Below are 11690 nucleotides of genomic sequence, written 5' to 3' on the forward strand. Positions count from 1 at the left end.
TACCCACAGGATGTTAATGGGACACTAATCACTCAAACATCCAGTTTTCCGAAATGTGATACAATTATGATAGTTTTAGCTTTTTAAAGATGGATTCACATTTTTTCACATTAAGGAAACAATGTTTGTGAAAACAGAAAGAGGTCATTTACACACTTTACCATACAGTCATTTGGAAGATAACCACTTGATTGAAGAAAGACTGCTGTAGAATGCAATTTAACAAAAAAAAAATCATTGTTTATTATAGACCTTGTGAATGTGAATCTAGTCTTTAAAACAGAGAGCAGAGATGTGCGTTGTTTCCTCACGTATTACAGAATCATTGGTGATACATTCAATGCTTTTCTGTTGTCCTCACTTGTATCATGCAGCAGGAGAGTGCATGCTATCAATGAAGAGGACAAGATGTGTTTTTTATGTTCTGTATAGTGGTGAAACTGGATGGGAATTTGCAACGTCCTGGGGAAATGGGATATCTGTGTTCCAGACGGTCCCGTGGTCGCTTGGCCAATGGCTCTGCTGAGGGACAGTGGGGTAGAGGGGGACTACTGTGGGGCAATCTGCTAGTTAAGGAGTATTTTAACTGGGTTCAAATATACAAAATACTGAGGCTTAAAGTGAAAAAGAAAACACTTTCTCTGTTTTTCTGATGACCAATGAAATGCATCTTTTGTGCAAGGTGAGATATAATATTCTTTTCCTTAAGATTAACAGCGCACCTTTTGTAAGCATGGGTGTGGTAGTGTAGAAGGGTACTGGGGTTCAGTTTTCTTTACCCCATCATCCATTGTCTCCCTGGCTGGCGGCCTGTGTGTCTGATTTTCCTTTTGAACAAACCATGTCTGATGCCTACGGCCCAATGACCCATGCTGCCTGTTTGGGAAGCGTGACACTGGCCCCAAGCTAAATCAGCCTTTTGTCTGTCCTCATAAGACAAGTCTCTCTGCTTGGCAGAACACAGGACTCAGGCTCACACTGACGCTAAGCCCATTGAGAAACTGAGAGTGAGAGAGGATTGAAGCAGGTGCTGGTGGAAGCATGAGGTGGCAGTTTCTCATGCATTGCTGATTTCTGACAGACCATAATCCAAAATGCTTAGCCTGCAAAAAAGGACTGTTTGAAGGGGAATAATAAGAAGTAATTTCTTAGCAGACCATCCCTTCTAAAGAAGTTGAAAGGGTTCAACAGGAAATTAGGTATGTGAGGCTGAGAGCTAGAGAAGCAGGTCCACCACAACTGTCACATGACGTGGATTTCCGCTTTGACACATTTTGCTTTTGGCTGCACAGCGAGGCAGGGCCACACAATCATTAAAAAGCTGCTGCAGCAGGACATGATGGTGCTTTGAGGACTACTCTACCATGCAGTCCACTATGAATTTCAATGGATTTACACACCAAGGCAGCCAAGAGAATAACATTCTGGATAATACTCTGAGGAAGAAATGTTCCCTGTGGTACCGACGTTCACTGAGGGGAAACAATGATCGACACCGGCACAACACAGGCTCACTTCCCAGAGTATGCAAGGTGAGACAATAAATCAAGAGTGATATAATGGGCTGGAATATAAGGTTTAAATGCACACATTTCTGTAATTCAAATCAAACATCATGAAACACTGACACACAAACTTGAGAAGTGTAGAGCTTTTTCTTATACAGTGTTGTTTTATAATGAAAAGCAGTTCACTGATTTACCACAAACTGTAGTGCAGCAGCTCCCTGCAACTGGCCAAAAGCCTTTTAACAATTTTAATCTTTTGAGTTAATTAGCACTGTTGGATCATCATGCTCTCACATTGAACAACCTGTTTAGTTCCCTGAGAGATTTAAAACTCTACTCAATTCATTTGTTCTAAAGAGGAACTCTGCATTTCTTTTTTTGCAGCCCAAACAAACCCACTCCACCACTCTGGTTGATTACTCTGACCCGCAAAGGTAAAAACATCAAATCGAATGTGCAATTTATCACTACATGTACAATAATATATAGCATTTATTGTTTTTACAATCCTTTTTTTATTAAAAAGAGAACAAACCACATTGAGAGCAGTTCCTAAAATATGTATTTTCTGTTTTTTTTGCATTTCTCTTTGCACAGGACCACAATTGTCTTGGAAAAACATGACAATGAAACCTTTGGTTTTGAAATTCAGGTAATCCCATTTTATAATCATTAAGATGAAGTATATCAGTCATGCTTTTTAATCTCTGTAATGCTCACTTCATGTTCAAAAGGATCTTTTTAATGAAAAAGTATTGTTTTTGTGACTAATTGTCTCTTTGTGACAGACCTATGGCCTGCAGCTAAAGGACAGCTCTTCAGTGGAGATGTGCACGTTTGTGTGCAAAGTGCAGGAGGACAGCGCTGCTGAGAGTGCCGGCCTGACCGCAGGTGACCCCCCCACATCCTCTATATGCACAGGCTTTCATACGCACACAAAACCTTTTCTGGTGTATATAGATTGACGAGTATATCTCTTGCCACACATTTAAATGCCCACCCACACACACACACTGATGCACAAATGCAATGCAAAGCCGTGTTGATTAGTTCCCTTTTTTGCCTCCTCATCCATTGTAGGCGATGTTATCATCACTATCAATGGGGCCAGCATTGAAGGATCCTCTCATCAGCAGATACTTGATCTGATAGGAGAATCAACCAACAGTCTAAAGTGAGTAAAAGAAATAAAAACTGGTGAATCGACTGCACAGAAACATAAACTGTATGATAACAGTGTTTTCTGTTAAAAGTGTGTGTGATGATGTTGTATTATGTGATTCCAGGATGGAGACTGTGTGCGGGAATGTAGTGAAGCAGATAGAGCTGGAGAAGAGGATGAACCTGCTGAAGGTACAGCATGTCTCTTTGACCCTGCCCATGTATGTTGTTGATACACTGCAGCTCTGTGGTTTCATTGCACCCTACAAGTGACTAAATTAAACCACACAAACCCAGCTGGTAGTAATGAAAGCAAATTGTCACCATGTGGTAAATTACAGGTTCTAGGTTCTATTGCTACAGCACTGTGTAAAACCTGTAAAATGTTCTCAATGCATAAGATAAATGATTTTCCTGGAAGTAACACCATGATGTTTTTTTGCCCATGCAGCAATCACTACGTGAGAAATTGGTTGAGCTGCAGGCCCTCACATTACAGGAAAAACGTCTAATGCGAGGTGAGACGGTTTTGCTCAGCTGTCAGACCACAGCACTTCCTGTCGCTTCATGATGTGAATGCAAGTGTAAACCCCAGATAAATTAGAGGGAGTTACCCTGAGAAATACACCGACACTGCTGACAAACTACCTTTGTTACGTTTTCAGGTAACTTAAACAACAGCAGCCTCCAACTCTCAATGGACTCTTCTTTGATTCTGGGCTCCCCCTCAGGCCGCTGTGGCCAACGTTTTTCTAGTGACAGTAGCTACAGGAGCATGATGACAGATGACAGTGACCAGGCCAGTGTGTTTGACGATCTGTGCTCTCCCAGCCCATGCAGTGCAGCCAGCCTCACAGACGACAGCTGCTTCTTCTCCAAAGATTTCCCCTCACTAAACAGCTCCTGCAGGTTTTCCTCCAGCTCCAGCCATCATCACCCATCCCTCAGCCGCTCCAGGAGCTCCAGTTTGGCCGGCAGCAGCAGCTCCCTCTCTCCTTCATGGGATGAAACAAGGAGCTCCTCCTTGTTTGGCACCCTGCCCCGCAAAGGCAGAAAAGTCAGTGTCCGTAAACACATACTGAAGTTACTTCCTGGACTCCAGCGATCAGTTGAAGAGGAGGAGATAGGAACTCAGTGACTTACATGCTCCTTGTGTCAACTTGGTACTACAAGTTAACAAGGGTTTTGACGCTCTTGTTGGAGACAATGTAAAAAACTGTTTCCCCACGCTTAAGGTTGGGTTAATCCTTAAAATCTATTTTTACCTTAATGGGAACCCAGAGAAGACAGACATTTTGGCACTTGGCATTTGCCAATGTCAAAGTTTACCCAAGAGGGCCCTGAGCCTCAAATGTGAGCCTGACTCACTGCTTGGCTTAGACTTGTGTAGGCACAAAAGCATTATGAAAATATTCTTCCTTTGTTTGAATAAATTGCATGCATATGAGATGATAATGTATATAAATGAGATTGTGTATCCTACTAGCTTGAATAACAAACCGAAACATTTAACATTAAGCCAGTTTGATCAGCTTTAATCAGAATAGTCTGAACTGCAGTAGCTGTGTTCATGTAGCAACTTGGATTTTAAAATAAGACTACTGTGACATAATCACATTAGAACCATTCCCTACTAGGCCAGAGAGACATTCAGGTGCTGAAAACCAAAACCAAAGCTCTACTCAGTATAGATGTCTGCTCAGCTCAAAACAGGATGTGGGTGCAAGAGAAACTACTTAACTGTTTTCATTTCCAACATTATTCTCAGGCTGTATACAACTGCCAGTTCAGAAACATGAAACTGTTTCTTGTCAATTCTGTACGTGCTGAAGTATGTATGTTTTACTTTCACGGACAATCAAATGCAACTTTTTAGAGAATAGTTTTGTAAATCTGTAAGCAAAACAACAACAAAAACTTTATTTTTGTTTTAAACATAATAAACTTTTGAATTCTTAAAAACCCACCAGTGTTTTCCTTCAAATACCAGATGATAGTACACACTCATTCTTCAGTTACACTTTCAACTTAAACATATTTTTCTTAAACACAGAAACAAACATTATTCTAGGTAATGCCGAATAGTTTGTAAAAGATTAGGCTATAACACTTGAGACTAGAAACCTTACACATTTCCTGTAAAGAGTCTTACTTCTTGGGTTTCCTGCTAATACTGCTAAAGAGAGAGAGACAAAGAGAGAGAGAGAGAGCTACAGAGGGTCATTATAACATTGGGATAAATTGATTACTTTTATTGATTATTGATTACTGTTGTCAAAAACAATGACATACTTTATTATGGAGCAGAATAACCGGGAGATCATTGAAAATGACTACTTTTTCCATTTTTTTGTGTGTTATGTTTTTTTGACATACTGTACTGTGACTTTTTATGACTTTTCCGACTTACTATACTGTGATTTTTCCGACATACTATTACTTTTTTATCACTTTTTTCAACATAGTATACTATGACTTTTGTGATATACTATAGGACTAGAACTTTTTAGTACAAAAAGCATGGTATAGTATGTCCAAAAAAGGACATACCATACCATGCTTTTTTGTACATACTATACTATGACTTTTTATCACTTTTTTCAACATGATATACTTTAACTTTTTTTGACATATGATACTAAGACTTTGGCATGACTTTTTTTGCCATGCTAAGTTTTTTTCAACATACTATACTAAAACAATAATAAGAGGAGCATTTTTCTGGGAGAATATCATTACATTAGATGTTACATAGAGAGATGTTTGAATGCAGCCAGTTATGTCATCAACATATGATTTTAGCAGAATAACACTCACTTTTCTCAACATACTAAACTATGACTTTTTTTTATCACATTCTTTGATATACTATACCATGACTTTTTCGACATATTATGCTATGACTTTTTTATAATTGTTTTGACATAGGCTGCTATATTATTGCATTTTCATCACTTTTTTTGACGTAGCATATTGTGACTTTTTGACACGCTATACTATGAGTTTTTTTGACGTACTATAAATACCATGAGTTTTATCGACATACTAAACAGGGATTTTTTCATCAATTTATTCAACAAATTTTACTATGACTATTCAATTTTTTGGATATACTATTCTGACGTTTTTCACTTTTTTTGATATACTATAGTGTGTTTTTTTTTTACATACTATCCTATAACTTTTTCATTACTTTATTCAACATACCTTACTCTACTGTATTATTTTATATTTTTTTACATATTATACTATGAATTTTTCTTTGCTTTTTTCAACATAATATACTATGACTTTTTCTTCATTTTTTTCAAAATAATATACTATGCTTTTTTCGACATACTATGCTATGACTTTTCAGACAAACCATTTTATTGCTTTTTATCCCTTTTTTCTGACCTGTTATACAATGACTTTTTGACATGCTATACTGTGATTTTTTTTCGACATACCATACTTAAACAATATAAGAGTACCTGATGACATTGCTGCAACCAAAGTTGTTTGAAAGCATCCAGTTATGTTTTTGACCAAAATGTAACAGAATAACACGCTGTGATCCATCCTTTAACCACTTGGCCACTTCGTCTAACTTCATTTCAAAAGCTCATACCATGCCTTTTTTATCATATGTTTGACACACAATCGTTAATTTTTTTTTATTATATAAATTCTTTCAACATAGTATGCTGTGACCTTTCAACATGCTATAGTATAACTTTTTTTTGACATACCAAACCATGACTTTTTCAACACTTTGTTTTTTGACAAACGATTTTTTGACATATACGATTATTACATAGACTAAGACATTTTGGGACTTAATAAACCATGCTTTTTTTGAACATGCTATACTATGACTTTTTTTCAACAAACTATATTATGACTTTCAATCCCTTTTTTTGCGACATACTATGACAAAACTGTTTAATGACTTTTTTTCACCATACTGTACTACGATGTTTCTCAACATACTACAATAAAACAATAATAAGGGGAGCATTTCTCTGGGAAAACTCATAAAATTGTTGCAAAGAGAGTTGTTGGAATACAGACAGTTATGTTATTGACACATCATTTTAGAAGAATAATACACTCAGATTAGAGCAAGATGGGATTTGAACCCACACATGCATATCACAATGGATTAGCAGACCATCGCCACAACCACTCAGCAGCCTCATCTGACTTTATATCACACATACCATGAAGATTTGATCAATTTTGACACTTTTTTTTTAATTATGAATTTCTTTTACATAGTATACTATGGCTTTCCTCAACATGTAATTCTAACTCTTTTGTCACCTTTTTGACATACTATATTATACTTAATTATATATTTATACTGTTTCAGATGGTTTTCATGCTCAATACATTCTTATTTAGGGATTCATACTTCACTCAAACATTATTTGTACCTATTTATTCATTAGGAGTTTTATTCAACTTACTGTATAAATTCTTGTCATACTTTTTGAAAATATTGAACACAACTGATTGAGATTTCTTATTATGATCAATATTTACCATTTTACCAATTAATTCATTACTCTTTCATTTACTTCTTTATCCAAATAGTCAGTTCAGGCAAGTCAGTTTAGCGTTATCTTTAACAAAAAGTTGCACTTGTTATTCAACATTTCAATGAAATTCATAGTAATTAACACCAGTCCCACTATTCAACTTTTCTCACTACTTCACCTTCATCTTAAATAATAATGACAGCAATCCAGTTTAGCTTTAGCAATTTAACTTTTCAGCATTCATAAGTATTTTCTAGATTATTCCTGTGGCTCCCAATCTAGGAATTGTGCTTCTCCAAAATAAAATAAATCTGAGGGATTGGTACCTAAATCTGTATTCATTTTTCTCTAATCTTTGCTTTTTTGATGAAGTACTGGAGAGTTTTACCTTTTTGTGGCTCAAGCAGTGCTACTGTTGCATGATGAACAAACTTTTCATTGTGTCATTTCAGCATTTCAGGTGCTTTAGTAAAGATGAAATTATATATACAGTATATATATATATGCACTTAAAATCCAAGACATGAACAGGGCTTATCTTAAGCACATGCAATCACATCGTTCAGGCGGTGAAAGACTGTAAAAAAAAAAAAAAGACCTACAGGAGAATGTTAATCCAGACTCAAAACATTATAGAATAAAGGTGGTCACCCAGCAGAGATTAACAAAGAATGAGTTTTGTAGATGCCAGAGTCACAAAGACTCTTTGTTGGGGCCACAACAAAACCCCGTTCTTTGGTGATTCAAGATGCACACAGAATTACATGGTACTAGCACTAGAGAGCACACTAGAGCACTAGACCTTGCACTGCTGACTGAAATGCAGAACAGAGTCTTTCTTCACTCTTTGACAATATAGGATAAAAAGTATTTTGGTAACACATGGAACGCTGGAGCAGACAATGTGACAATGAGAGATCTGAGCTTGCTTGAATTTTTAATTTTGATTTAACATCTGCAAAACAAGAGCATTGGAGCTAGATTATTTTCAATATCATAGTGGAAAGAAAAGAAGACAGATAGAGATGGAGAAAAGCATGATGCCTTCAAAGGCCCTGAGGGTCTCAGTAGAAGAAGATGCACTGGCATCTCAGGTACCGGAGATCATTGGTGGGATCACTGTAAAGACCCTCCAGACACTGGAGGAACCTGAAGAAAGAGATGTGTTGTCATTGGAGGAGGGAGATGACTCTGTATTCTACAGTGACGAGGACCAAGCTCAACAGGACATAAAAGTGAACATGTCTTGTGGTTTTGGTGCCAACAAGTGCAAGAATTTTGTCAACAGTGTGGCAGCTGATGAGGATGATCCAGGGGAAGAATCCATTATGGATGAAGACATTGCAGAGCCGAAGGAGGAAGTGACACAGCACATCATTCTGACTGAACAAGAAGAATGCCATAAGCTCCAGACACCCAAAACTGATTTGAAGGATGTGTCAGATCCTTCAGATCCAGGAGCAGAGTCTGATCTAACTCAAGAGAAGTCAGTGAGCACCTTTGGTGAATCTCTAAACTGCACAACTGCAGACATGCAAACACAGCAAATTATATCAGCAGAAAAAGGTAAGAGGAATTTAGTATTAATGTGCAGTAAAATAGATTGTTTGAGAGGAAGGATTTTGTTTAAAACTTGAAAAATAGATTTTCTCTTCCTTTTCTTTTCAGCAAATCTACCTGTTGAGAAAGAAGTGACACCAAAAAATGAACCCTTTAATGTAACTAATGAGAAGAGTTATACAAGGCTTAATAGGGAGGCAGACATCCCAGAGCAGATGTCTAGTGCTGAACGTCAGATTTCAGGTGACAGGAAGCTTCAGGTGGAGCCAGAGCAGGACCACAACTCCCATGTCCCTATGGGGGTTGTTCAAAACGCCAGTCCAGGCTACTCCACTCTGCCTCTGCCGAAAAAATCCTGTGGCAGCGTCGACCACCAGAAATCCTTCAACCACCTCTCTTCTTCCAAGTATAGCACTGTGTCCTACCGCAAGATCCGCCGAGGCAACACCCGCCAGAAGATAGAGGAGTTTGAGTACATGGTCATGAATTTGTAAGAAGATGGTTTTAATCCCTTTGTGAATAAATAACATGATACTTAACAAAACTGATTGTACATCTATGCCGTGTGGTACAGTTTACATATTTATCTGTTCTAAAATCTACTTGTACACAGAATTTAAAATCTCTGATGTAACTCTCCAAGTCACAGAAGATTCCCTAATAGTTGTGCTTTGCAGAATGAAAACCTCTTGTTATGTAAAGCAAGTAAAAAAGCAGCAGATTACTTAACTAAGACGCTCAGTGCTTTATAATCCTACGCTATGTAGTAACTAAGATGTTGTTTGGCATTAGAGATTGAGGATCTTAACCTCTAGTATTAGAGTAAGTATTCCCAAGTGAATAACAAGATAGATGGCCTTATGGCTTGTGGATAAAATATAATAAAGAGATGCATGCTATAAAATCTTTATCTTCTGTTATTTATTTTTTACTTTCTTGAGAAAATGCATTTGTATCAATATGTGGGTAAAGGGTTTGATAAGAGGCCACAAAACCATGTCATCACAGCTGAGGTTTATTGCATGTTTTGAACCAACACTTCCCTCTAGTGACAAGAAGATATTTACACAAATAGACAAAACCTACACCTTAACAACGCATCATTTAAAAACCACAGAAGCAGCTGTTTCACCCATGTGCCTCATCAAAAGTACATATGTTTAACACAAATGTATATATTTTAAATTACATGCAATTAAACTCATTATTATTCAGTCCCAGCAGAGAAAAAATACTTTTTAAATCTCATATCTAAGAGGCACGGTTTATCTTTGGCAGTGAGATGATATGTTGTGCTAGACATTAAGTGTTCTTCCATAGACATTTACCTGAACCCCTTTAGCTAACTCTGGTCCAAATCTATCCAAACAGATAGAAGATGGCCTTATTCCTCTGGCACAAGTGTGTAAAACAAAAGGTCACTCCAGGCGGATATGATAAAAGGAAATTAGAAAGCATTGCACATCCCCACACCCTCTGCTTTACGCCGCATGTTACGGCCAACAAAGCGCTTCCCACCTCCTCTGGACAGCCATGTGTTGACTCTGGACCACAGACTGTACTGTAGTATGAGGCCACTGAAGGTCTCTATAGTGCATGTTTGACATGTTTCAGTCTCATCACTCAGTGTAGTAGTGTGTGAACTGCCACTTTTGGAAGGCGTTTCTGGTTTCACATGGACTGAGGAGAAGAGTGTCACCCTGAGGATCCGCCTCCAGGCACATGTGGTGGGAAACAAACTCTGCTATGAGGTGCTCCGCCTTCACAAAGATAAAACAAGAAAACATGATTAACGAGCAAAGCTTTAGCCTCTAAACACTCTTTGATTCCACTGCACTAATTTCCATCTGATAGCAAGCAAGACAAAGATAGTAGACAAAACAAACAGCCCACTCAAGTCAACCTACCAGAGCGGAGTTAGATGATTTGTGGAACCAGCGATGTTCAGGCTTGGTGTTGTCACATAATTCCAAAGCAAAGCCACCGCCCTCGCTGTGGGGTGTGACGCAAATATCTTGTTGGCGAATGTGCCTCATCCAGGTGTAATTAAAGTGCTGACTCTGAATACCAGAGAGAGAGAGAGAGAGAGAGAGAGGTAGAGAGAGGGGGAGAGAGGGAGACAAAGAAGTAACAAGAATATAATTATGCTCCATAAAAACAGATGGCTCAGTGAGGCTAAACTGAATCCAAAAAATGTATATTCAAAAGACTTGGTCTCGTCTTGGACTCCACCCTTGTTTATCGTGGCTTGGGTCCGACTCTGATTGCATTTTTCCTGATCTCGGTCTATTCCTGGATATTTTTTGTTATCCCCCCATAAACATTTTCTATTTTTTTTGCAGTCAAATAATCTGGGAAATGAAACATACAGTGAGGGAAATAAGTATTTGAACACCCTTCTATTTTGCAAGTTCTCCCACTTAGAAATCATGGAGGGGTCTGAAATTGTCACCGTAGGTACATGTCCACTGTGACAGACATAATCTAAAAAAAAAAAAAGAAAAAAAAGAAATAACAATGTATGATTTTTTTGTACTATTTATTTGTATAATAACTGCAAATAAGTATTTGAACACCTGAGAAAATCAATGTTAATATTTGGTGCAGTAGCCTTTGTTTGCAGTTCCAGAGGTCAATCGTTTCCTGTAGTTTTTCACCAGGTTTGACACACTGCAGAAGGGATTTTGGCCCACTCCTCCACACAGATCTTCTCTAGATCAGTCAGGATTTTGGGCTGTCGCTGAGAAACACAGAGTTTGAGCTCCATCCAAAGATTCTCTATTGGGTTTAGGTCTGGAGACTGGCTAGGCCACGCCAGCACCTTGATATGCTTCTAACAGAGCCATTCCTTGGTTCTCCAGGCTGTGTGTTTCGGGTCATTGTCATGTTGGAAGACCCAGCCTCGACCCATCTTCAATGCTCTAACTGAGGGAAGGAA

General features: G+C 38.1%; 3 protein-coding genes across 4 annotated transcripts in view; 2 read left to right on the plus strand and 1 right to left on the minus strand.

Annotated features, from left to right (window-relative positions):
* The first annotated feature begins 960 nt into the window (after positions 1–960).
* On the plus strand, positions 961–4250 carry cytip (cytohesin 1 interacting protein). 2 transcript variants are annotated; one of them, XR_004658617.1, is made up of 9 exons: positions 961–1532; positions 1893–1942; positions 2106–2160; positions 2297–2399; positions 2589–2682; positions 2795–2861; positions 3121–3187; positions 3335–3899; positions 3931–4250. XR_004658617.1 is itself a non-coding variant. In XM_034886578.1 (8 exons), the coding sequence occupies exons 1-8, from the start codon at positions 1365–1367 to the stop codon at positions 3805–3807; spliced, it is 1077 nt and encodes a 358-aa protein (XP_034742469.1). In that variant the 5' UTR covers positions 961–1364; the 3' UTR covers positions 3808–4250. The 2 variants fall into 2 exon arrangements, 1 of the variants encoding a protein (XP_034742469.1); XM_034886578.1 differs by having other exon boundaries at positions 3335–4250.
* Positions 4251–7939: 3689 nt separating this feature from the next.
* Positions 7940–9652, plus strand: LOC117953484. Its single transcript, XM_034886584.1, has 2 exons — positions 7940–8758; positions 8861–9652. Exons 1-2 carry the CDS (start codon positions 8218–8220, stop codon positions 9244–9246), a joined length of 927 nt encoding a protein of 308 aa, XP_034742475.1. The 5' UTR covers positions 7940–8217; the 3' UTR covers positions 9247–9652.
* A 93-nt stretch (positions 9653–9745) lies between these two features.
* LOC117953461 (polypeptide N-acetylgalactosaminyltransferase 5) overlaps positions 9746–11690 on the minus strand; it is an 8397-nt gene continuing 6452 nt past the window's right edge. The window contains exons 9-10 of the mRNA XM_034886534.1: positions 10660–10812; positions 9746–10512 (exon numbers count right to left, since the gene is read on the minus strand). Of these exons, the coding sequence (XP_034742425.1) occupies positions 10372–10512; positions 10660–10812 (294 nt within the window). The 3' untranslated portion in view covers positions 9746–10371. The remainder of the gene's footprint in view (positions 10513–10659; positions 10813–11690) is intronic.

Source organism: Etheostoma cragini, chromosome 11 (genome assembly GCF_013103735.1).
Source record: "Etheostoma cragini isolate CJK2018 chromosome 11, CSU_Ecrag_1.0, whole genome shotgun sequence".
Classification (NCBI taxonomy): domain Eukaryota; kingdom Metazoa; phylum Chordata; class Actinopteri; order Perciformes; family Percidae; genus Etheostoma; species Etheostoma cragini.

Bases quoted from the DNA above. Each gene is read 5' to 3' on its own strand.
- cytip (XM_034886578.1), top strand. From the start codon at position 1,365: ATGCAGTCCACTATGAATTTCAATGGATTTACACACCAAGGCAGCCAA. The intron at 2,862-3,120 runs GTACAGCATGTC...TTGCCCATGCAG, and splicing joins AGAGGATGAACCTGCTGAAG to CAATCACTACGTGAGAAATT. The intron at 3,188-3,334 runs GTGAGACGGTTT...TTACGTTTTCAG, and splicing joins GGAAAAACGTCTAATGCGAG to GTAACTTAAACAACAGCAGC.
- LOC117953484 (XM_034886584.1), top strand. From the start codon at position 8,218: ATGGAGAAAAGCATGATGCCTTCAAAGGCCCTGAGGGTCTCAGTAGAA. The intron at 8,759-8,860 runs GTAAGAGGAATT...TTTTCTTTTCAG, and splicing joins AATTATATCAGCAGAAAAAG to CAAATCTACCTGTTGAGAAA.